The 22,931-nt window shown below is 41.0% G+C and overlaps 1 protein-coding gene across 2 annotated transcripts in view; it reads left to right on the top strand.

Moving 5' to 3' along the window:
• Cacna2d3 (calcium voltage-gated channel auxiliary subunit alpha2delta 3) overlaps positions 1-22,931 on the top strand; it is an 800,506-nt gene that overhangs the window by 566,238 nt on the left and 211,337 nt on the right. The window contains exon 14 of one of the 2 annotated variants that reach the window (XM_076931311.1): positions 15,235-15,252. The exons of the other annotated variant lie outside the window; for it this stretch is intronic. Within the exon in view, the coding sequence (XP_076787426.1) occupies positions 15,235-15,252 (18 nt within the window). The remainder of the gene's footprint in view (positions 1-15,234; positions 15,253-22,931) is intronic. 2 annotated transcript variants of the gene reach the window in all.

Here is a 22,931-nt window from a genome sequence, read left to right as displayed (position 1 = left end):
AATAGGTAGAATTTTAAGTTGTGAATTTTTTTTAGCTTTAGGGGTCTCATTTCACTTAGTTTTTTAATTATGTTTTAAGTTTTCTTTCTTTATTCATTATATTCATGTTTTCCTTTAAACATTTGATGTTGGCATTGCTATTTTCAAGTCCATGTTTGATAATTCAATCACTTTCTGATTTTATATCTAAATATTAATCAGCTGTTTACTCCCTGAAGAGTCCTGTTTTCCTGTCTCCAGAGCCTGTAGTGTTTATTAGCTAGAGATAAATAGATGGTAGTAGGCACTATGCTTTCGGAATGCATTGGTTTGGTCTTCCCTTAAGAAGCATTAAGTTGGGCTGGGCAGTGGTGGTGTATGCCTTTAATCCCAGCACTTGGGAGGCAGAGGCAGGAGGATTTCTGAGTTCGAGGCCAGCCTGGTCTACAGAGTGAGTGAGTTCCAGGACAGCCAGGGCCACACAGAGAAACCCTGTCTCGAAAAACCAAAAAAAAAAAAAAAAAAAAAAAAAAAAAAAAAGCATAAATTTTTTTGGTTTTTGTTTTCCTGGCAGTCACTTAATGCATTAAGGTACCAGTCTTCTTAGGCTCTGATTGGACAAATATGGTGGCTCACTCACTCTAGTACCAGTTGAGTTTCAGAACAAGCCACATGGTTTCCTAGTTCTTAGTGTTCATATCAGGCAATTAAGCAAGTTTTCTGCTCTTGCAGGTTGAAACTTAAGAATCCAGAGTGTCACTGGAGTCCCAGGATGTGCTGTTTTAGACATACTTATTTCATTTTTAAGCCAAAAAGCATGACCTTTTCATAGATCTAAAGCTCTTTCTCTGCAGAGTTCTCTTTATTCACGACTCTACACCGAAAACCCTGCTGTACAGCTCCAGTGATCTCTGATCTAGACATTCTCAATTGCACACAGCCAGCCAAGCTCTCATGGGCTCCTTCTTCATCGTCTGCACTCTTGTAAATAGTTCCTGTGAAAGGACTAGAGCTAGCCTCATGTGCCTTGTCTGAGTATCACGGTCTATGTGAATTGTTGGCTAGGAAACGTGTGTGTCTTGTACTCCATCCAACTTTCTCATTGTGTCAGGCTTATCTAGTATTAGTTACTCCACAGTGACCCTAATCAGAAACCTAGTGATAAAAGACCATTCATTTGTTTTACCTTTAAAAGGACTCAATGGACTGGTTTATCCTGATTAAGGCTAGGAAACCTTATTGACTTTAACTAATTTGGTCAGACAACGATGCTTCCATTGTACCTAGGACATATATATGTACATATTTAACCAGACTGGTTGCATTCATTTCTTTGCATCTGGATCCCCATAGCTCTCAGATGAAACTTGAGAAGCACATCTGCCTAGTGAGCTCTGTGTCTAAGTACCACTGATAAGACAGGGCTTTGTCGAGTGAGAGAACTCCCGGAAGAATGGTAAGAAGGCACCGGGAGACACAGACATTGGATAGAAGTTATTCTGAATCACGATTTAATTGTGAATTAATCAAGACCATAAGAAAAAAAATTCCACTGAAAATACACACGGATTTCAAATTATAGGAACATGTGTTTGGCAAAGCATGCTTTAAGAACTGCCAAACCCCAGCCTTATAGGGAGGGGGAAGAAAAGTACAGCGTGAGAGACAGCAGTCCCAGCATGTTAACAGGCTTCTCCTGTCCAGACGTGACCCAAATCAACCTGCAGTAGTCCAGCATTCTCACATCGGCAGGCTGGTGAGCAGGACACAGTTCCCTTGCAGTCCTTGGGCAAGCAGATGATCTCATAATTAGCTTTACTTTGTGTTCTCTTCCTTGTCCATGAATAGGCGACTAAAGTTATTTTTGAGGGACTGTTGACTGGATTTTTGTTTGTAAAACTTGAATGTGCTACCAGGTCAAAATGAGGCTTTGGAATCAATCTGTCTTGATACTTGCAGAATGTAGATGAGCATGTTTGTACCCTAGGAGCATCGTGCAGATTTTAGGATGTATTCAGAGCCTTCAGCTATTGGCCTACCTTAGAGTATAGACTCTCTCTGCATTTGTAAATTTTGTTATTCATCAGTACAAGCCCTAGAGAACTTCCTACAGGCTCAAGGAAACCTAGTGGTGAGAAAGCATGACTTTAGTATAGAGTACATTCTCTGATGTATCAAGGCAAAAACAACAAAAAGACTTTCTATAGCTATATAGGAAAAAAAACATGTGTGTCTGTGTGTGTCTGTGTGTGTGTGTGTGTGCGCGCACACACACACACGGGTGGGAGTGCATGTGTGATTTCAGGCATCTGTATGTTGCCACATGTATGGAGGGTTCAGATGACAGCTCTGAGTCAGTCCTCGTCTTCCACCTTGTGGGATCTGGAGGTCAGTCCGAAGTCATCAGGTCACCATGTGCAAGTGCCCATCTCACTGGCCCCAATAATATACATCTTTACTGAGAAGTTTAACATGTCTTTTAAATTATATTAACATTTTATTAAGGTCATTATTGATCTTGATTTGTGTTATAAACTTGCTAAAGAGTAGAGTTATTCATAAAAAACACAATTTTCCTCTAATTTCTTTTATTTTTGGTGTGTGATTTCTATGGAAGGTAAGATTTCTTTTGGTTGCTTTACGTTTATGTTTTATTATATGGCTGTTTTGTTTGCATGTGCATCTGTGCACCAAATGTATGAAGTGCCCTTGGAGGTCAAAAGAGGATGTCAGGTCCCTTGGGGACTGAAATGACAAATGGTTATAAGCCTTAATGTGGGTGCTGTGAATTAGTCTGGGTCTTCTGGGAGAGCATCCTATGTTCTTAACTGCAGAGCCATCTCTTTAGATCCAACTGTGAGATTTCTAATTGGTGCTACATCATAGCCAGCAATTGAACTTGACTCTAGCTTTTTGGTTTTGTATAAGAGATATGTAGCTTACGATGTTTTTGCTTAAACATATAGCCATTTAAATATATTTTATCCCTTTCTTTGTAGTGCATAGCTTGTTTTTTAGTTCCTCTTTGATAGCCCCTTCATTTTTGTTTTCTATAGAAAATCCTGCCTGTTCTTCTCATTGCACACACAGAGAGTGACTTGAGACCCTTCATATTAAAGAAGGATGTGGTTTGGGACTTGGGGTATCTTTCTGGTCATCTTTCTTCAGGGTTCCCTGTTTCTAGTTAAGTTATTCTTTTGCTTCCTCTGGGGTCCAACAGTTTGTCTGGTTTCTGCATACTCCTCTTTGAAGGTATCTTCTGAACAAAGCAATAATTTCATAGTAGAATCTAAGGTCTTCATGACATTTCAGCTGAGAGGTCTTTTATGCATTGTGTTCTGAGGAGGTTGGGAGCCTATTCCTCTATTCTGGCAAGTGCTAAGTTCATTGTCCCCTTTCCTCCTGGTGAGACTTTCCTTGTGGGGTCATTCTGGCCATTGCTGACTCTGCTGGCTCTTCATGGCCATGACCTGCCAAATATGACTCTCAGTGCACTGGAAGTGAAGCCCATGACCCTCCTTAGTGGCTACTGACACCAGTGTAAAGAAGCTGAAAGAAAATATCAATCCCTTCCTCAGCTGCACTTCTCCAGGTACTTCCCTTCCTATACACCATTCCTCCCCTAACCTTATTGCAACTGTCTCCTTATATGGCTCCAAGTTGGCTCCAAGTTCATCTTCTCAGAGGAATTACATGACATGCATAAATTATGAAACATTTTTTTGCAAATTAAGTTTTAATTAAAACCAGCCGAGTCTCCAACTGGAAGCCGTCACAATGTTGAAAGGTGACGCTGGTCGGGTGGGAGTTCATTAGGAGGTCTGGGTGGGTTCACATCCTGTCCAGATCTTTCTACAAGGAAAGCTGTAGAAGAGAGCTTCCCTACCTTAGTCAATACCGCTGACAACCCCTCTATCCAAGCCACTGCAAGCCACATGGATTATAAGAAGCATCAGACCATCATAGTGGTAATTTTTATCTGGAGTTGGTGAAATTTCTATTTGGTTCTACCAACCTGTGTTCACTCTGAGATATGGTAGACCCTCTCCTCCCCCACACTGCCAGAACCGCAATTCAGATGGCTTTTCAGCAGGATGACCACCCAAAGAAAGCTGAAAAATGACAATTTTAATTGGAAACTTATTTTTTCAATACAATGCAGAGTTTGAGCCTGCTGAGAAGGCTTCTTACTGTGAGAAATGTTGGAACATTAATGAGCAGACTGTCTAGGGCTTTCCCCTGCTGATAGTCTTAGCCATATGTAATCTGAGAATTGCTCTGCTCTGCCCATTAATAATCCACATTTTTCCAGCATCTCCCAAAATGTCTTCCATCAAATGGATAATTTATGCAGTCTTGTCTTTCATCTGGGCAAGGCTTCATGACTAGCACAGAACCCTAGATCATTCTAGCTGGTACTGGTTTGAAACATCTGATCAGGTCTGATCTGATCTTTTGTGATCAGGTCCACTCCTTCCACTGAAATTCCTGTGCTGCTTCTCAGGGCTGGGGAGGGCAGAGTTTTATTCTCTGTAAACCTGTACCAGAGCTAGCTAGCCCCAAAAGAGTTCTGAAATTTCATACTTTTATCTTTAACTCATTTAGAACACAAGGAAGGACCATTCAACTAATCTACATTTAAATGTGACTGGAAGATGTTTTATCTTAGGATGATACAGTGCTGGTGTGGGGGCAGTGAAGTGGACATCAAAGAGAAAGAACATCAGTGGGACTTTTTTTCTGAACACATTTGGGCTAAAATGCAGTGCCTTTTAGCTGATAATTTGAGTTCTTGAGAGATGGAGCTTGTGTGTAACAACTTAAGGACAAGGATTATTATAGTGTCCTTCATGTAAATGACATTACAGAACCAGCCCAGATAGATAAACTTAGGAATTCAGTAAGGGAATTTTTACATACTGAAATGACTTAAACATCACACTGTCATTTCATATGTTGATTAAGATCAGCCATGGATGTTAGCAAGAACATAGGTAGGTTAAATATATTTTTTTCTCTTGTTTCATCATCTGCTTTGTGTGTATGTGTGTGTGTATGGCTGTGGTATGATGTGTGTGTGGTGTGTGGGAGGGTATGGTGGTGTGTGTGTTTGTTTGTGTATGTGGTATAGTATATGTGTGCTGTGGTATGTATATGTGTGGCATGGTGTGTGTGTGCATGTGTGGTACAGTGTGTGTATGTTGTGTGTGTATGCGGTGTGGTATGTGTATGTGGTATGGTATATGTGTTTCTGTGTGTATGTGTTATGGTGTGTGTGTGTGTGTGGTGTGGTGTGGTGTGTGGGGGGATATGGTGTGTGTGTGTGTGTCTTTTTCAATTTCTCTCCACCTGAGCTCTCTCTGACTGAGCCTGGAGCTTAAGGATTTAGTTAGACTAGCCAGCCAGCAAACTCCAAGGCTCCTCCTGTCTTTACTTCCCTAGTGCTGGGGTTATAGGAATGCACGCCCATGCCCCATCTTTTATGTAGGATTAACTGACCTGAACTCATGTCCTCATGCTATACAGCACTCTCTTTACCAACTCAGCCATCTCTCTAGCTACCTATGGGGTTTTCTACAAAAAACATGCATTTACTTGTATGATTCTTGAAACCACTTTCAACACATACACATATATACACCCACACATGTATGTATGTGTAACATAACATTGCAAAAGTCTTTCTGCCCATTTTTAAAATTTAAACATACTCCCAGAAAAAAAAAGTAATTGCTATCTTTACCAAAAATTAGATGATGAGAAATCATTATATTTGATTTGGTAATATAATTCCTGAACTACAAAAAGGCAGAAAGTATTTGGAATAGAGATCATTTTCCCCATGAGTCTTTTCAGCAGAGGTTGATATGCATCAAGAATCAGGGCAGAAATCTGAGTAAAGTGAAAGCAGAACGATTAGTTGTAGCTGTTTGCTTGCTTAATCCTGTTTTTGTTTGAGTTATTTATTTCTCCCACTGCTTGCATGTTCTTCTTCCCCCTTCATCCTTCTGCAGGACAAGACTTAGTTTGAAACAGTGAGACCAGCTGTAGAATGAGCAGCAGGATACCAACCTTAAGAACCTGGAGAGGTGCTCTTGGGTAGAGGGTATAGTCCATTGTTAGAGAAACACTTTCTATCCCTGAGTAAGGACACAAATACCTTCCAGGCATTCAGGAAATGAAATGCCCTGTGTGTTTGAAAGGAAATTACATGCATAGTATTGGGTATCTTTTAAGGAAATCACCCTTGAATATAGCTGAGGCTGAACAGTTAATGAAAACATTTGGATGACTCCCTCAATGTGCTCAAAGAAAATCTAGTCCTAGTTTACTATGGTGTGTACCAGAGCCAGCTGCAAGGTTCCAGTGATAAAAACTCAGCTTTCTCAGCATGCCCCAGTGTGGCTCATGCCAAGCTGTGGGTGTGGGACCCACTGACACTGCTAACACTAGATTCTTCCTGTCATATGCCTGCCTCACAGGTATTTTTGTTTTACTCTGGGGCCCATTTGATACACTCCCTCCCTAGCTGTTCATTTTTTCAGACTCTTAACTGGGAAAGGAAAGGGATCCCAAGGGGATGGAAGGGGATATTATCCTATAAAAGGCTGGATTGCATTATCATCTGATCCAATTGCTGTGGCCAGAGTCAGAGGAAAAGTACTAAGCTAACCAATGGCAGTCTGGTTACTGTCAACCAAATGCTCAGAGAATGGAGATAGCATGAATGACAGGCGCTAAATGTTAAACACAATGCCCATTCTAAGAGTCACTTAATCCACAACATCCTTATTCAAATGTAATTGCTTCTTTGCATATCCATATCAGGCAGCAATGCTCTAGGATGCTCTGATCTGTGAGGCCATCTGACAGTACCTCAGTGACTGTGATCTCTCATACTCTAGGTTGGCACCAACCTTGAAAGGTTTAGATGCTATAATATTGAGGTGTAAAGCGCACTGTCGAGAACAACTGTTATAGGCTGCTTGCCTTTGTAGAGATTCTGTGTATTATCCCATGATGTCCTTACATGGGTTTCACAAAGAGTGTCATCACTGCAGTCTTAATGATAAGAGATCTGGAGTACAGAGATGACTTTATTTCCCAGGTCCTTGTGTCTCAGAAGTGGTTGAGGTGGTATTGGATAGCTTGGTATAGCAAACTCTAAGGCCTCTCTACCACTCTCCATTTCTTCCTTCCTTCCTTTTCTCCTTCCTTCCTCCCTTTCTTCCTTTTTTCCTTTCTCCCTCCCTCCATCTTTTCCTTTCTTCCTCCCTTCCTTCCTTTCTCTTCTTCCTTCCTTTTCTTTCTCTCCTCTTTCCTTTTTCCTTTACCTCCAATTTCTTCCCCCCTTATTCATTTCTTCATCTCTCCTTTCTTTCTCCCACCCTTAATTCCTCTTGTTTATCTTTCCTCCTTTTTTCCTTTCCCTCCTATGTCCTCTATCTCTTGACTTTGCTTTTTGGTTTGTTTTCTATTTTCTTTCTTTCCTTTCCAGTCTCTTCTCTTCTATGACTATGCTGAATTCTTGCCCAGGCCTAGGTCTATCCCCTAGAACTACAATAGTGAACTGGATAGCTCTGGGCACAGATGAGTCCTGAATTCTTATGTGGAGAGGTAATAAACAAGTTGGCAAGGGTGCAGGAGAGTTGCAGAATGCACTGCATGCTTACCAAGATGATGTAGGCTGGTGGCATAGAAAGATACTTGTGAGCATATGGGTATGCTTTTCAGAGGAGGAACCATCAGAGAGTCGATGTGAATGGTGATGGTGAGTGAACTCTATGAGGAGGCCTGAGAATTGACATGGGATGGGGGGCAAAGCCCCAACCCGTAAGGGAAAGGACCATATACAGGTTTGGTGTGATACCTATAAAACCTGAACAAACCCGACAAGTACCAGGTTTATACTTTTATATTATTCTGGATACAAAATAAAGAATGGGTAAACCAAGATTTGGGGGTTAGATTACAACTGAGGAGGCCAGCAAAGGTGCGGGGCAGCGGGTGGCAGAAATAGATGCAAGTAGACAGAAAGAACAATATCAAAGCTCAGCTCTGCAGAGAACATTGTTTCCACCCCAGGTGCAGTTTAGGAGGCCAAAACAATCTTCAGACCTTCCTCTGCTGTGCAGAAGAGCTAGGAGCTTTATCCATATTGCCTTATGCAAAAGAATCGATACTTATAAATGCAAACATCCACATAGGGAGAAAATGAACACATTGACCCTTTGCAGCAAGCAAGGAGTTATCATTCATTCATAAGACCTTAGGCAACAGGCCAGTTTCATAAATGGAATCAGCATATGTAGACCAGGCCTTTAAAAAGACAGTTGGCAAGAAAATGCTTTGCTTCCCACTTCATCTTTACATATTGCCTAGTGACATGTGTTGTTTTAAACAATAGATCTTTCATGTTTTTTTAAAAGGCTACTCAACTCTGGAACTTCATTGAACTAGAGCAACGGATATCCCTGCGGTCACCCCCAAGAGGCCCTGTGTGAAACTCTGAGGTAGAAATGACCTCAAGGAGAAGAGTTGGAACAGAAACACACCCATCTTCTCAGGGCAGAAGGGCTCATTTAGAAGTACTTTGTTATCATAGTGTCAGGACTTGGCCTCTGTAGGGCCCTATCTGCCTCACCTCTTGCTTCTCCACCTCAGTGCATAGACATTCAGCAAGTAGACAGTCCCAAAATTACAGACTCCTCTGCCAGGATTCACCTCTCATGGGTCCTTGTAGACTTAGCCATGGTGACCAAGGTCATCCCTGAGCTAGAATTCCATATACCCAGATGCCTACTCCCCTAACCCTTCTGCAAAACCAAGGGATCTTAAATTCATGACAATGGTAGAGAAAACTGAGCTCCAGGAGCCAGGCATGGTGGTGCATACCTTTACTTCCAGAACTCAGGGAGCAGAGGCAGGTGAGTTTGAGGTCAGCCTGGTCTAAATAATGATTTACAGGACAGCTAGAGCTACATGGTGAGACCTTGTCTAATAATACCATTAGAAAAATAAACCTGAACTCAAGGGAGGTATTTTTCTCGAATATTATTTCCTTATAGTCACCAGCTTTCCAGGAAATAATAGAGCCATTTAAAAAATGTATCTATTCCACAAGCCTCATCATATTTGTAACATCTCTCCTTTCCCACTAATGGTCTTCACTCATCTTGATACTCATATCTCCCAGACTGAATCCTCTACCAGAAGAATCCATGTCCAACTCTCTACCGTCTCCCATTTCTATTGCCCAGTGACCACTTTATTGTCCTCCTCAGAACCCACCTATCCTAGCGTTTTTATTGTTGTGATAGACACCACAGTCAAAAACAACATTTGGGAAAAGGGTTTATTTCAGCTCATATTTTGAGGTAACAGTCCATCATTTAGGAAAGTCAGGACAGGAATTTAAAGCATGAACCTGGAGGCAGGAGGTGAAGCAGAGGCCATAGAAGGATGCTGCTTACTGGCTTACTCATTTGTCATGGCTTGCTCAGCCTACTTCTTATATAACCCAGGATCTCCTGCTCAGAAGTAGTTCTGCTTCTGTGGGCTGGGTCTGCCAATATCAACCATTAATCAAGAAAATGCCCTATAGCCTTTACAACAGGCAATATGGATGGAGACATTTTCTAAATCAAGATTCCTCTTCCCAGATAATTTTAACTTGTATCAAGTTGACAAAACAAACAAGCATAAAAAACAAAACAAAAAAACCCAAACCAACAACAGCAACAACTAGCTAGCATAGTCTTTGGTGTTACATGGCTATGTGACCTTGTAGTTTCATCCACTTATAAGAGTTATAACACAGATTATCTAAATGAGGTTATATGAGTTTTCAGTTAGAAAACAGAAGGGAGGCACTTTGAAAATTGGCTAGCATGTCACAGCTAGAACAATCACATCATTACTGCTGTTCACAACATCCTGTAATAAGCCGCCATCCTCAAGAAAGGCTCTAGTTATCACGCCTACCTTTGTAAGAGTACAATTGGACAAGTCCTTATAAAGGTACCAGCTTGAGGAGCTACACTGATCACACCTCTTTGACCACATCTGAATTCATGTAACCACAGCTATCTACTTAAGATCACAAAGTGTTTAACAAAGTCTTGTTAAAATTTAGAATTCTGTTGCTAAAATGAAAGACAATGGTAGTCATTTCAACTGTCAGTGTGGATAATGTGCTAGATGACAAAAGGGTGGAGTATGAGAGGTTAGAAGGGCTTTCTTGAACCAATGATATGACCATCAGTATATCTGTTTTTTTTTTAAGAGAGATGAGAACAAATATATGTTATCCCAATATGAAACCAATGACAGATCTAAGTAAGCATTTCACTAGATTCCAACTTGGAGAACTCATGAATCTATTGGAGTTACTTACAGTATCACAGGTGACACAATGGGAGTTGCATCACCAAAAAAGCACATCCCAACATGGGTGGACTCACAAAAGCTTTATCCATGTATGTATGCATGCATGTATGTATGTATGTGTATGTATACATGTATATATGCATGTATGTATGCATGTGTGTATGTATGTGTATGTATGTATACATGTATATGTGCAAATCTCTGTATGATTTGCAGGCAGCTTAACAGATCAGAGAGGTGGCACCTCTCTCTAGCAGCTCTTTACAAATCCCATAGCTTTGGAGAAACTTGTGGATCTTATTAATTTTATGAACATCCTAAGACTTTTGTGTTGTTTATTTCTGAGGCCTCTCGATTCTATCACCTTCCTTCTGGAGGGAATTTTCAGTTTGGAGGAAAATGCCATGTATAACAGGATCAGGGGGAATGATTTGAGGAAGGGCTCTAGGATGAGGGAAGAACATGTGTATGAATGACTCTAACAACAGAAGGCATAAAATACCATTATGCTGCACCAAATACACAATTATGTGCTGAAGAGTTTTGTGGATCCTGTTAGGCTCTTCCATAAGGAGTGAGGCCAAGATTTATCATTTCCTGTTCCTCATATGGCTATGTTCATGTGGCATGGTACATGAGGTCTCCAAAGTCTTCAGGCAATTTAGTTGGTGCTAGTTCTGCTTAATATTCATGAGGAACTTCAATGAACTTAATGATTGTATCAGAGGAAGGGAGACAGAGATACTGGACTTAGAACATGAAGTTGTTTTTTTTTTTTTTTTTTTTTTTTTTTGTTCTGGGTGACTCTCCTAACTAATGTCAGTTATCAACTTGACCCAGCCTAGAGTTATCTGAGAAGGGAGTCTTGTTTGAAAATTTTCTCATATCAGATTGGCCCATGGGAATTTCTTTGGGGGATGTTCTTGATTGTTAATTGGCATAGGATAGGAGAGCCCAATCCACTGTGGGCAGTGCCATTCCCTGGACAGGTAGTCCTGAACTGTTCAAGAAAACTAGATTAGTTGGACCCAGAGTGAGCTAGCCAACAACATCCTTTCCTTCCTGCTTGAGTTCCTTTCCTATCTTCTATCAATGATGAGCTCTAACCTATACGGTGAAATAAGCTCTTCCCTAAGTTGCCTTTGGTTAAGGTGTTTTATTCAGAGCAACAGAATAGAAACCAGAACAGTTTGTACCTTGGTGAGGTACTTGACTATTCTTACTACTGTATCTTTCCCAATCTGTGAAAAAAAAAACTTACATTAATATCTGACCCATATGAAGACAAAAAGGGATACAGCTGGCATTTAGGCAAGCTGTATCCTGATCCCTGGAGTCTGTTGCAGGAACCAGCCTGTCACTATTACTACTGTCAATCCTCTTCATCCTATTCTCCTTCATTTTCTCCTGACAGACCCAATCTGAGTCTTTCTGGGTCCCAGTCTGATGACTCATAGGAAGTTATCCTTCTTGTGTCTAAACTCTCCTGATAATGTGCAATCCTACAGTAAGCCATATTCAACAAAGTTGCTTTGTAGAAAATACCCTCCATGGTGTAGAAATAGAGCCAAGTCTATGGCCTTTTGAAAAACAGATACTTCTAGCTTTGCCTCATGTATATTTGTGGTCAGGAAGACTATGGCACCTGTACAGATGCGCGCGCACGCGCGCGCACACACACACACACACACACACACACACACACACACACACACACGCACGCACGCGCGCGCGCATATATATATACACATACATACACACACACACACACACACACACACATATATACATATACACACACCATATAAGACTCTAAGAGGTTTCTGTTTGTTCTAGAAGCAAATGATTTTCTCTTGAAAGTCATCATTTTATTATCAGCATATGGTAGTACGAAGTGGAGATTAAAGACAATTCCCTTATTTTTCTTACCCTAGTTTTAACCATGGACTGTTATTGATGAGGATTCTGGATTTATAAGGAGATTAGTAGTCACAGAGGCAAGAGTACCAGATACAGACATAGGCTCATCTCTATTGTCTGAAAGGAATCTAGCATGGGAAAAAAGCTTAAAACAAATAACCTACCTGGCAAGTATTAATTACTCAAAACAACAACAACAACAAAAAACCCACAAAAACCAAAATAAGACCTTAAGAGCTCATCACATGTAGGACTGTTTCCCAGATGTTAGCCTATAATATGGGTAGATTATGGACTATGTTATTCTTTTCAGTGAACCTCAGACATCAGGGTCCTTCTCAACACTGCCTGAAAAGAGTCCTTAACTAGGCAATCAGTGTTGTTTTTTAGTGAAACCTACTGACCAGCCAAGATTTAGCGTCTTCTCCAATCATCTCTGTCCCACCCACATTTTCTTTAATATATGAGCTCACTAGCTAAATACCAGATAGCACTGAGCTTGGATGTCCAGTAAGAAGATAAAGCAGACTTAATAGCCTACTGATCTGGCTCCTAGTCCTGGGCTCTGCATTTTACTTGTGAATGCCAGGTGACTGATGGTTGGTGTTGCCCACTCCCATGCTTAGCATCTGTGGCTACAGAGGAGCTGATCTAAATCTATCATGCTCTATTCTGACGCTCCTTCATGGAGGCCGACCTGCTTAGGGGATGGTAAGCTGTAATTTACGTTAGCCCAATGCTCCAATGGGAAAGCTTCTCTTTGTTCTTCTGAGTTATTTTTTGAGGAAAGCTTATGTTTTGTGGAGAGCTTGAGGCTTGTCTTAAATGGAGGACATCACCACAAAGGCTCTCTTCTTTCCTTCCCAGCATTTCTTCTCATGTACTTAAGTGGATGCCTCTTTCAGAGTCTTGTTTCCTGTCTAAACCAGATTAACCTTCATGAAAGAAGAGCAACTTCTGTCAGTGGCCAGAAACCCCTGGATCTTTGTTATTCCCTCAGGCCTCTCTTCATTTCATGCCACAAATGTAAAGGATGTTTTTTCACCCCATGGTGCTCCTGTCCCAGTTTTAATTTCCATTAAATGAAAGATGTTTGATACTTATTTTATTTTGTATGGGCATAAAGGGTGGGTAGGTGGGCTGTGGTATATGCCTGTGAGTCAGAAGACAACTACTGAAAGTAGATTTTTTTTCCCTTCTACCAAGGGGCTCCTGGGGATTGAACTCAGGTCATCAGTCTTGGCAGCAGGCATTTTTACTTCTGAGCTGTCTTGCCAGCCTGTCCTGATAAGAGTTTTTTTTTCCCCTAAACTCTTGTGAGCTCTGTTTTCTTACAGCTGTAGCCTTACTGAGAAGGAAGGAATCACAAACACATGCTTGGGAATCTCTTCTTACACAGGGACAACAGTTTGGGATAAGAGTTGGAGAGGAAGTGCTGAGGATTTCCTGGTGTGCTTTTTCTAAACATTCTCTTTTTCACTTGGGAGATATGTCTCAAATCCAAGTCATTTTCTTTAGCTTAATCCCTTCTAGCCAACACTGGGCTCCATCTGCAGACAGAAAGCAGGGTAGTTAGGTGGGACTCCTGATCTTAATGCACAGAGAAGACAACCTTACTCCCGAGGTGAAAAGAAGCATAGAGACAGAACAGAGGTAGAAGCTCTGGCTGGTGGGTCACATTGTATTATCTTGTATTTTTTTCTCACTTCTGGATTTAGTCGAGAGGCTGGTAAGGGTCTTCAGGCACGATTTAAAAGTTTCAAGGGTCTTTATTCATTGTAGACTGAGACAGTATGGCCTCCAGCTACAATTTATGAGCCATGCAGCACCTCTAGCATCCATTTTTTTTCACATGTAGGTTGGAAGTGCTTGGTGTTGGCTCATGAGGTTTAACGGGATAATGTAGAGAAAGGGCTTAAGTGTAGTGGCTGGTGACCATTTCACCCTTGACAAATGTTAGTCTATGTGATGAAAAGTTGAGTAAGGAATATTGATTACAAAGATTCTGTTAATCCCATCTCAGATTAGGAGTATGCTTTTCAAAGCACTACCTGTAAAATGGCAGTCACAGTGCAGTGCCATGGAGCCAGAGTTTCAACATGGGAAAATAGAAAATTACAGACCATGCATTTAGTTCATCTTTTTCTGCTTACATACTAATTCCAGTTCCTTACTCATACCACTGGCAAAGCTGTTGAGTCTCATTTTATGGACTGACTAACCATTCTCTCATTGTTCAGCATATATACCCTTTATTTTACATACACAAATCTGTTTTATGCTTCCTTAACCGCCAATAAAAGGAATAGTTAATATACTGCAAAGCAAGGAAAACTGCCTTCAAAACAAACACTTTTGCCAATGTTACCTTTATGGATAGCAGGCGTTCTCTGGTTTGGTGCTGTTATGGCCTGGGTAAATCTTTGTTGTGAGTTCTCAAGTGTTATCCTGTACACAGGGGTTATCTTGCACTTTAGAATATCTCCCATCATGCCTAGCCTCTGTGTACTTGATGTCAACAGCTCTTCTTCTTGCTTTCTACTCCTTGTAGTTACTACAAGGAAAGTCCTTCCCTTTCGAGAACTTTCAGCTTGTGGGGCCTGTGTGAGGGAGGAGCTGGGCATGGAGCTGTGTCCTTGGCCATCTGGGTAGAATCAAAGAGGGCTGTTTTACAAGAGTTTGCCACAATGCTTTGGTTGTGGAGATTCCCAAACTAGTGCTGCAAACCTCCCAGAGTTCCTGTTGGTGCCACAGATTTGCACAGTGTGTTGACTAACCAATGCTATGGCTTAAACTTGAAATGTGACTCAAGATTGATTTTATTTTCTTCATTTCCCACCTTGTTTTGGTTTTTGCAGTTGCCGGTGGCAACACAATGATGTTTTACAGTTACCTTTGTATATAACACTTTTTTTCTTTTTGTTTGTCTTCCTCCTGATTTCTCAGCTCCCTCAGGCTCAAAAGGTAATCTCTTTTCTGTCCCATCTGAGTCATTGCCACAACTCACAGTCATGCATGTCCATGGTGCTGTGCATTTGACTCTGTTCATGACCAGTGAAAGGGTTTCCTCTTGCAACTTCACAAACCGAAAGTAGGATGAGAACACAGAGACCCTTAGACTGTGTTCGTCATACATACCCTTCACCCTGCCACATTAGTCCCATCAAAGAACCCTCTCATGTCTAGGACTTAAAGAGTGAATCCATACCCAAGCATTTTCCTAAGAATTGTCACATAATAAACAGGTCAAGAGTAAGCTGGGTACAATTCTTCAAAGACAGTATTCTAGACTTTCCTGGGAAAATCTCCTAGGGAGAAAGATAATGTGGATGCCTGGTGAGCATGTTTAAATTCTGGACCACTTATTGGACTCTCTGAGATTCCCATAAGTTTCCTTAATTACAAAAGTAGTTTCTGGGCTGGAGAAATCACTTAGAGGTTAAAAAGCACTTTCTGCCTTTCCAAAGGACCCAGGTTTAATTCCCAGAACTTACAGGGAGGCTAATAGCCCTCTGTAACTCCAGTTCCAGGGGGTATGGTGCTCTCTTCTGGCTGCCTCTGGCACTGCATGCATACAGCACAGGACCCACATTGCCATAGGCAAGACACCAAGATGCATGAAATAAAAATAAACAAAATTTTAAAAAATAGTTTTCTTGTCTTTTTTTCATCTATGGCCTATAATATGCAGAGAACATGAAAGCAGAGTCCATGCCAAGGGCCAGACCCTTTCACTGGTCTTCATTGTGTATCTGAGATGATCTCCACCCACCATCTAGAATGTTCTTTGTCCAAAAAGATTCCATATGTTTCAGTGATGGCTTTGCCTTGTTGTCCTCTTGGCATGCTGTTGTATCCTAAGGACAGTTATGGTATTTAAAAAAGAAATGTCACGCCATGCCTGCTGCATTATTCTCGTGTATTCCACAAACATAAGCAAGCCTTCCGGAAGACACAGCAGTTTCTGGAGACCAGATGTGGGCTAGTTTCATTTCAAGAGTTAAGGTATGGTGCCTGCATGAAATTGAGGCAGCATCTGGAGACTTCTGAATCAGAACAGGATGCTTCCAGTCTTCCTCATCAAGAGGGTACACAACTGTTGTACAAAAGACAGTCTGTTCAGACCATATGGACAGCTAGAGGCCTAGAAATCATTACACAATTACTCAGATATATTTGAGACATCTAAACAAGGCAAGGCATGCTAGTGTGTGACTTGGCTCATGGCAATGTTTGATTACACTTGAGTGCCATCACACTAGGACTGAACACTTCATTAAAAGTTCAAGGAATCCAAGATAACAACAGCTTCCAGAGTAAATATACAGTCAAAATCTAGATTGTTTGGAAATCTTGATGTCTTTGATAGAACACATTTTCTTAATTGCACATGTTTGAAAAACAGCAATCTTATTTTAGCAAAAAAAAAAAAAATCTTAACAAGTCAGAAATGGACCTATTTTACCTTGTAGGCATTTAGCTAATTTCTCTGGTCCATATACAAAAGCATTCTTTAGAAGACTCCTCAAGAACTGGAGGTGCTATCAGCCATGGAGTTTTAAAACAAACTCCAAACAAACCAAGGCAGACAGCAGTAAGAGCAATGTTGCCAGTGTTGTAGGCTCTGTGATTCTCCATGGCGCTTACGTCATTGAACTCAACCCTTCTGCTCTCAAATCGGGACATGCTACCATGATCAAAGAACCCAGTCAAGGAAGCTTCCTGAGCTGCTTGCTCAATTCTTCCCCTGTCTCCAGCAGATGGCAGACAGTCCAAAGGCCTTTTTCTATAGCCTGGATGAGCAGGGAAGAGTTCTACTTCCTATTCTCAGCATGTTGTCTTGGTTTTTTTGTTTGTTTGTTTGTTTTTTTCCTTACTAAAATAGTGAAGGTACTGAAAAGGTTTTGTAAGGTTAGGTTCAAGAAGAACCTTGGGCTGGAATTCTGTCTAGTAAGGAGTTTATTAGAAAAGTTAATGGCCATTGATGCACAAAGGAGGAGGCACCAGCTTGATGGGGGCTCTGAAGAAAGTTTAGACCACAGCACCAGCTATAAGACAGCATACCAGGCCTCTGAAGAGAGGACTTGGATTCTGTATGGAAGAATGAGGTCACTTTGTATGCCTTTCTGGAAATGAGAGAGATCACAGCACAAACCAGGCTCTCTGATTCCCAGGCACGAGGCAGGAAAGGGGGTTGGGAGCAAGTTATGTGGCCACCCGTATAAAATCACTACTCTGGGTGAGAGTCCTTAGCTCAAGGAAGTTCTTAGACAGAGTAGAATATCAGTAGGGTGCCTGTAAAAAGGTAAGCCTAGTGCAAGAGAGTGTGGCTGGTGTGGCTGCTGGATTCTAACATCATGTTCTTAGGGTGCATACCTTAAAAACCATGTGAGTTCTATTTCAAATGGTTTCATAATTCTGGGGACAGTTGCTGTAAAACACCCAGTTCTGGAGAAATACTTTGTGTATAAGCCTCAGTTATCTGGGCTGCAGGGTTTAAAGGGGAGTATCCTGTTGATGGGGTATCCTCTTTATCTAACAATGTGTCATGATTTCCCCCTGTTCATTTTCTTCCCTGTCCCTTGAGTTAAGTCAGTGGTTATGTAGACACCTTGGCTGGGAGGAAGAGAGTCTCTTAAGCCTCTGCTTCTTTCAGATGTCCCCGCTGCTGGACCATTGCTGGTTTGCTTTTTAGGCTTCATCCATCTATGACAGTGGGCATGCTACCAAGCCTCTTTAGGCTCCTAGGGTTCATCATTATTTAGTGAGAATGTCAGACTGCTTTACCGGTTTTGCTACAAGCATGATTTCTCTATCTCTGTCTAGGGCAGAGGTAGCTTATGTAAGAGAGTTACAGCACATCAAGTTTCAACAAGTATTTTATGTGGTCCCTGACACCCCAAAGCTGATCAAGAGAGCTTTTATGTATAAGGTGGTGGTCTGGTGCCCTGCATGTGTTTTTGTGATCTTGACTCAACACTAACAGAGAGGCAGAGATGACAAAAGAATCCAACAGGAACACAGCACCCCAAGTTCCTTTAGCTACTCTGCAGTTATAGGATATACCCCATATAGTTAGAAAGGCTCCAAGCAGTTAGAAATAGAGATTTAGCCAGGAACACTAACAAATCAAATACATTCATGGTCCATTATTCTGGGAGATGTCCTCAAGTTGCCATTGACATCACCCATTGGTTTTGCCACCCTGGACATGGTTATGATGAGTTCTTTGCAAATCCAGAAATTTGGTGTCCTGTGCATGAAGGGAAGCAGACCAGCCACTATGTCTTTAGCCCTCTTTTCTGATGAGGTCGTGAACACATGTATTAGGCCATATGGTGTCTGTGTTTATACTGAGTGTACCTCCGTATCATCTACAACTGTTTTCTCTATAAATAGTTACATTTCTGTAAACATGCTTGTTTTAATCGCTTGGCTTGCCTACAACTAAAAAGATTCCATTTGAATGCCCTTCTTGTGATTAATGTACTAGACATCAGTGATGGTTGTGTCTAAGTTATGGTTTTCATGATTTCAACACTGACAGTCTTCCAATATGCCTCTTCTAGATCATAACAGTTTTCCAGAACAGCAATTGGAGAAAATGACATTCATTTACTTATTTAACCTGTAACTGTTAAGCATCTCCAAGATAATTTTTGGCTTTATACATCTTAACCCTTGAAATAGCATTGAGATAGCAACTGCTGTTGATAAGCCCAAAGAACTTTGACAATTTCTACCAAATGTGCAATCCACAAAATCTCTCGGAGCTATGTATGCCTCACACCTTCCAACCCATGTGTCTTTTCTCATGAATCGATACTGAACCAGTTTTCCTAGTGGATTTCTGGGAAAAGAAATCTACATGAGCAAGGTTTGCCTTTGAAAACTTTTATTTTCTTTTACACAGTACTTTTTTACTTCTGGGGAAACTAGATGAGAGTTTGCATTTTATAATGGTCACATAATAAAATCAGCCAAAGCTGTTTCTAAATGCCCATTCAGGCTGTGAGTTAAACAGACCACCCTTTCATTCTGCTGAGGACTGTCTGTAGGAACCACATGGTAATTCAAGCTATGTGCTTGATTTGATCAATGTATCATTCCCTTGAGTGTCTAGTCAGATGAGCTTAAACTTGGCCATCTGTGTGGTTACCTTGTCCAGACACTACTACCTTGGACCCTTCATTTATACAGCTTTAGAATCTGCCAAAAAACATTTCTTAGCAGTTTTCTGGGTGCTCTACCTTGCTTGGCAGAATAGTAGTTAATATCTGCCTGAGAATTCTAAGAGGGCATAAACATTTTTCTCCTAACCATAGTTAAAGCAAATCACATCTCTAATCCCGTTTGGAACAGCAGTTGATGCATTCAGGGCTTCACAGTATGGCAAAATGATCCCGATTTAATGGCCCAACCGTGTGTTTTGTTTCCTGTTAGGAATAGCTTAACTTGCCTTCTTGAACAAACACAGCAGGGTTCAAGATCTGTTGTTCTGTGCCTGCTGTGATATGCTGCACTGCTTAACTTGTATAAGGGACTGCATAAATTAGCTTCTTAAATGGAGGTCCAGTTTGGGGCTTTTTCTCAGGATAAACTGTTTTATTAATCTCCCCACGCACCAAGGTAAATGGAGCCCTGAATCTATTTGTACTTTCTTTGTGTACTTATATTATATTTGGGGGAATAAATGAAAGCACTAATTTATCTAAAGGTTTTCTTTTATTGTGTTTCAGGGGAATACCTTTATTCAATTATCTAAATCAAATCTGCCTATCTTCCCCCTTTCCTCCCTCTCTAACTTCCCATCCCTCTCTCTTTTCTTTCCTTCTCTTCCTCCCTCCCTCCTTCTCCCCCTTCACTTCTTCACTCATCTTGTTTGTGGCCCACCTCCTTCTTCTGTGTAATTGGCTCTCAGCAATTACAGGACATTCGTTTGTCCTTCTGTATCACTTTTAGGATATGTATATTGAACTGTTAAGTTAATTGTAACAGAACATAGAAAAAAAAGAAAACGTTTACAAAGCCTCTCTTTGGTAGAACTGCAGGTCTGGTGAGTTCAGCGCCTATGGCAGCTGCATGCAAGCTATGCAGATACAGCAGTGGGGCATAGTGCTCGTGTGTTAGCTTTGCTTCTGGCTTTTTTCCCTACTTGCTTTTCATGTGAATAATTATCACTTATTTTGATAACCCTGTCTCTCTCCAAATCATTTGCTATTTTATAGGAATATAACTCGGTCTAAAAGATGATGATAATAGCTCTATGGACTAGTCTACATTATAGGGTTTTGTTTGTGAGTAAGACCAGTGACATGGAAATAGAACAGGTACGGGCAGCTTGTCCTGTGGCCACTGTGATGGATGCCATGGAAGTCTGAGTCACATTGTGGTATTCAACCATGGTGGTCACTGATATTTTGTTCCTGTCATCAATCTGTGTGTGTCTGTAGTAACACATGCAGGCAGCCCTGACACTGAGGAAAAAGAGAACTTGACTAATTTCACATGCAAGTGCATCTGAGCTGATGCCATTCCTGGGACCAAGCCTTACCCTGTGATTGCTTCGTGCTATAAATGCATGTCGCTCAGATTCATTGTGCTTCATCTCCCACTAGGTGCGTTTGCTTACTCCTTTAGCCATAGTGTCCAGAAGGCTGGGGCCAAAGGATTGCTGCAAGTTCTAGGTAACCAGCCCAGAGAACAAGACTGTCCCCCAAACTCCAACCAAACAAGACAAAAACAAAAAGCGAAATTAAAAACCAAAATAACCATGCTGTCTGTGTTCCCCTCCCATTTCTACCCAGGGCTTTGTGAGTGTTAGGCAAGCCTGCTACCACTGAACTCCTCTACAGCCCAGCCCTCTTTTAAAAATCTTTTATTTTGAGATAAGATCTTACTGTCTGGCTCAGGTTGGCCTTGAAAGGAGCATCCTCCAGCCTAGCTGAGATTATAGCCCTGTGCTACCAGACCCAGTGACTACTTGCATTTCTTACTAAAAGTGAATTATCCATCAGTGTTAGGCAACCTTATATTATGTTTATACTTAGGATTTTATCCCATTTTCACATTTGTGTGAAGATTTGAAGCATTTATGACTACTTTGAGAATCAAATTTTTTTTAAAAAAGTAAAAACCAGACTTTTAATGAAGATACAAATTAAAAAGTACGTTAGCATTTGTACTGTTACACACACAAGCATTGCCAGTGTGTGTCAAATATTTCACGCTTGCACACGATGATCTAATAATCTCATTTTTTTTCAGATTCTAGCTCAAACTGGCCTATGACTTACAATTTTATTTATAACAAAGAAAAGAAGTGACAAAACATCCAAAAATAGGAAAATAACTCAGTCATTAAACTTAGAAAGGATAAGATGTTAAGAGCACAGAAAATTAACTTAAAAGATTAATAGTAGCTACTTTCTGGTGGCAGGAAAACAGGGATTTATTGTTTCCCCTTAATATATTATATATTTTTAATCTTATACAATAAACAGTATTTTAATGAGGTACTAATTATACTCATACTAATATACTAATTACTTTTTGGTGTATATGTGGCATGTGTGTGTGTATGGAGAGAGACAGAGACAGAGACACAGAGAGCGACACAGAGGGAAAGGCAGGATGTAATACACGCAGAGGCCAGAGAAGAATGCCGGTTGTTCTCTTGAGATAGGGTCGCTAATGAACCTGCACTGGTTGACCAGTCATCTCCCAGATCCTCCTGTCTCTGCCCCCTAACCCAAGGGTTACAGGCACATATGGCCACGTCCAGCATTTTTACATGTTTGCTGGGTGGTTGAATGCAGGTCCTCAAGCTTGCAGAACAAGTACTCTTAACCACTGATCCATCTCCCCAGCCTCTGCATTACTTAAAATACATCAGATGGGATAAGATTGACAGAAGTTAACCTAACATCTGAGTTTAGCTTTCTTTAGAAGAAAAGGGGAGGGTGAAAGTCCCAATCTGGTTAGAATGTTTCATGGTAGAGATAGTTAGACTCAGAAGGGTTATGAACAGTGGGTTGCCTCCTATGAGATAATACTAAAAATACCCGTGTTTATTAGTAATCTATGTTTCTGGCTGAAAAGAAAAATCATTTACTAAGACAGTCAACCTAAGCCTAGTTCATAGCAGATGCTTAGAGGAAGACTGAGCTGAGCCTAGGAACACTCAGCAATGACAAGTATATGATTATACTCCTGGGGTCAAGTTCTACCTCTCCTATGTGTCGGGGGAAGAGCTACTATGCTGAAAGCTATGGAAATAAAGTTGAGTTTGCTATTTGGAGAATGAATTGATAGAGTAATCCCTATTCCTTTGTTCACATTGAGACAAGTGGACCCCCTTGCTCAAGATGTAAGTTCCCAGTCTGTGGTGGATGCTTGAAGGCCTACAATGTCTTTCCTTGGATCCAGAGCACAGTATCTTTCTCATTGTCACAGTAGAGTAGGATGAGGTAATAGCAATCTATAGGACTTTCTGTGGTATATGTATTATACTTGCCCAGGGCCCAGTCCCCAAGAGCTCCATAACATGTTAGACATATAGCTGACCTATGCAGGGGTCATAGCATTAGTGATAACTCCAGTTATACCCTACCTTGTTTAATGTAACTTGGTGAATTTTTTTT

This window comes from Arvicanthis niloticus, chromosome 3, assembly GCF_011762505.2.
Source record: "Arvicanthis niloticus isolate mArvNil1 chromosome 3, mArvNil1.pat.X, whole genome shotgun sequence".
Classification (NCBI taxonomy): domain Eukaryota; kingdom Metazoa; phylum Chordata; class Mammalia; order Rodentia; family Muridae; genus Arvicanthis; species Arvicanthis niloticus.
This window is presented reverse-complemented; position numbering and strand designations above follow the sequence as displayed.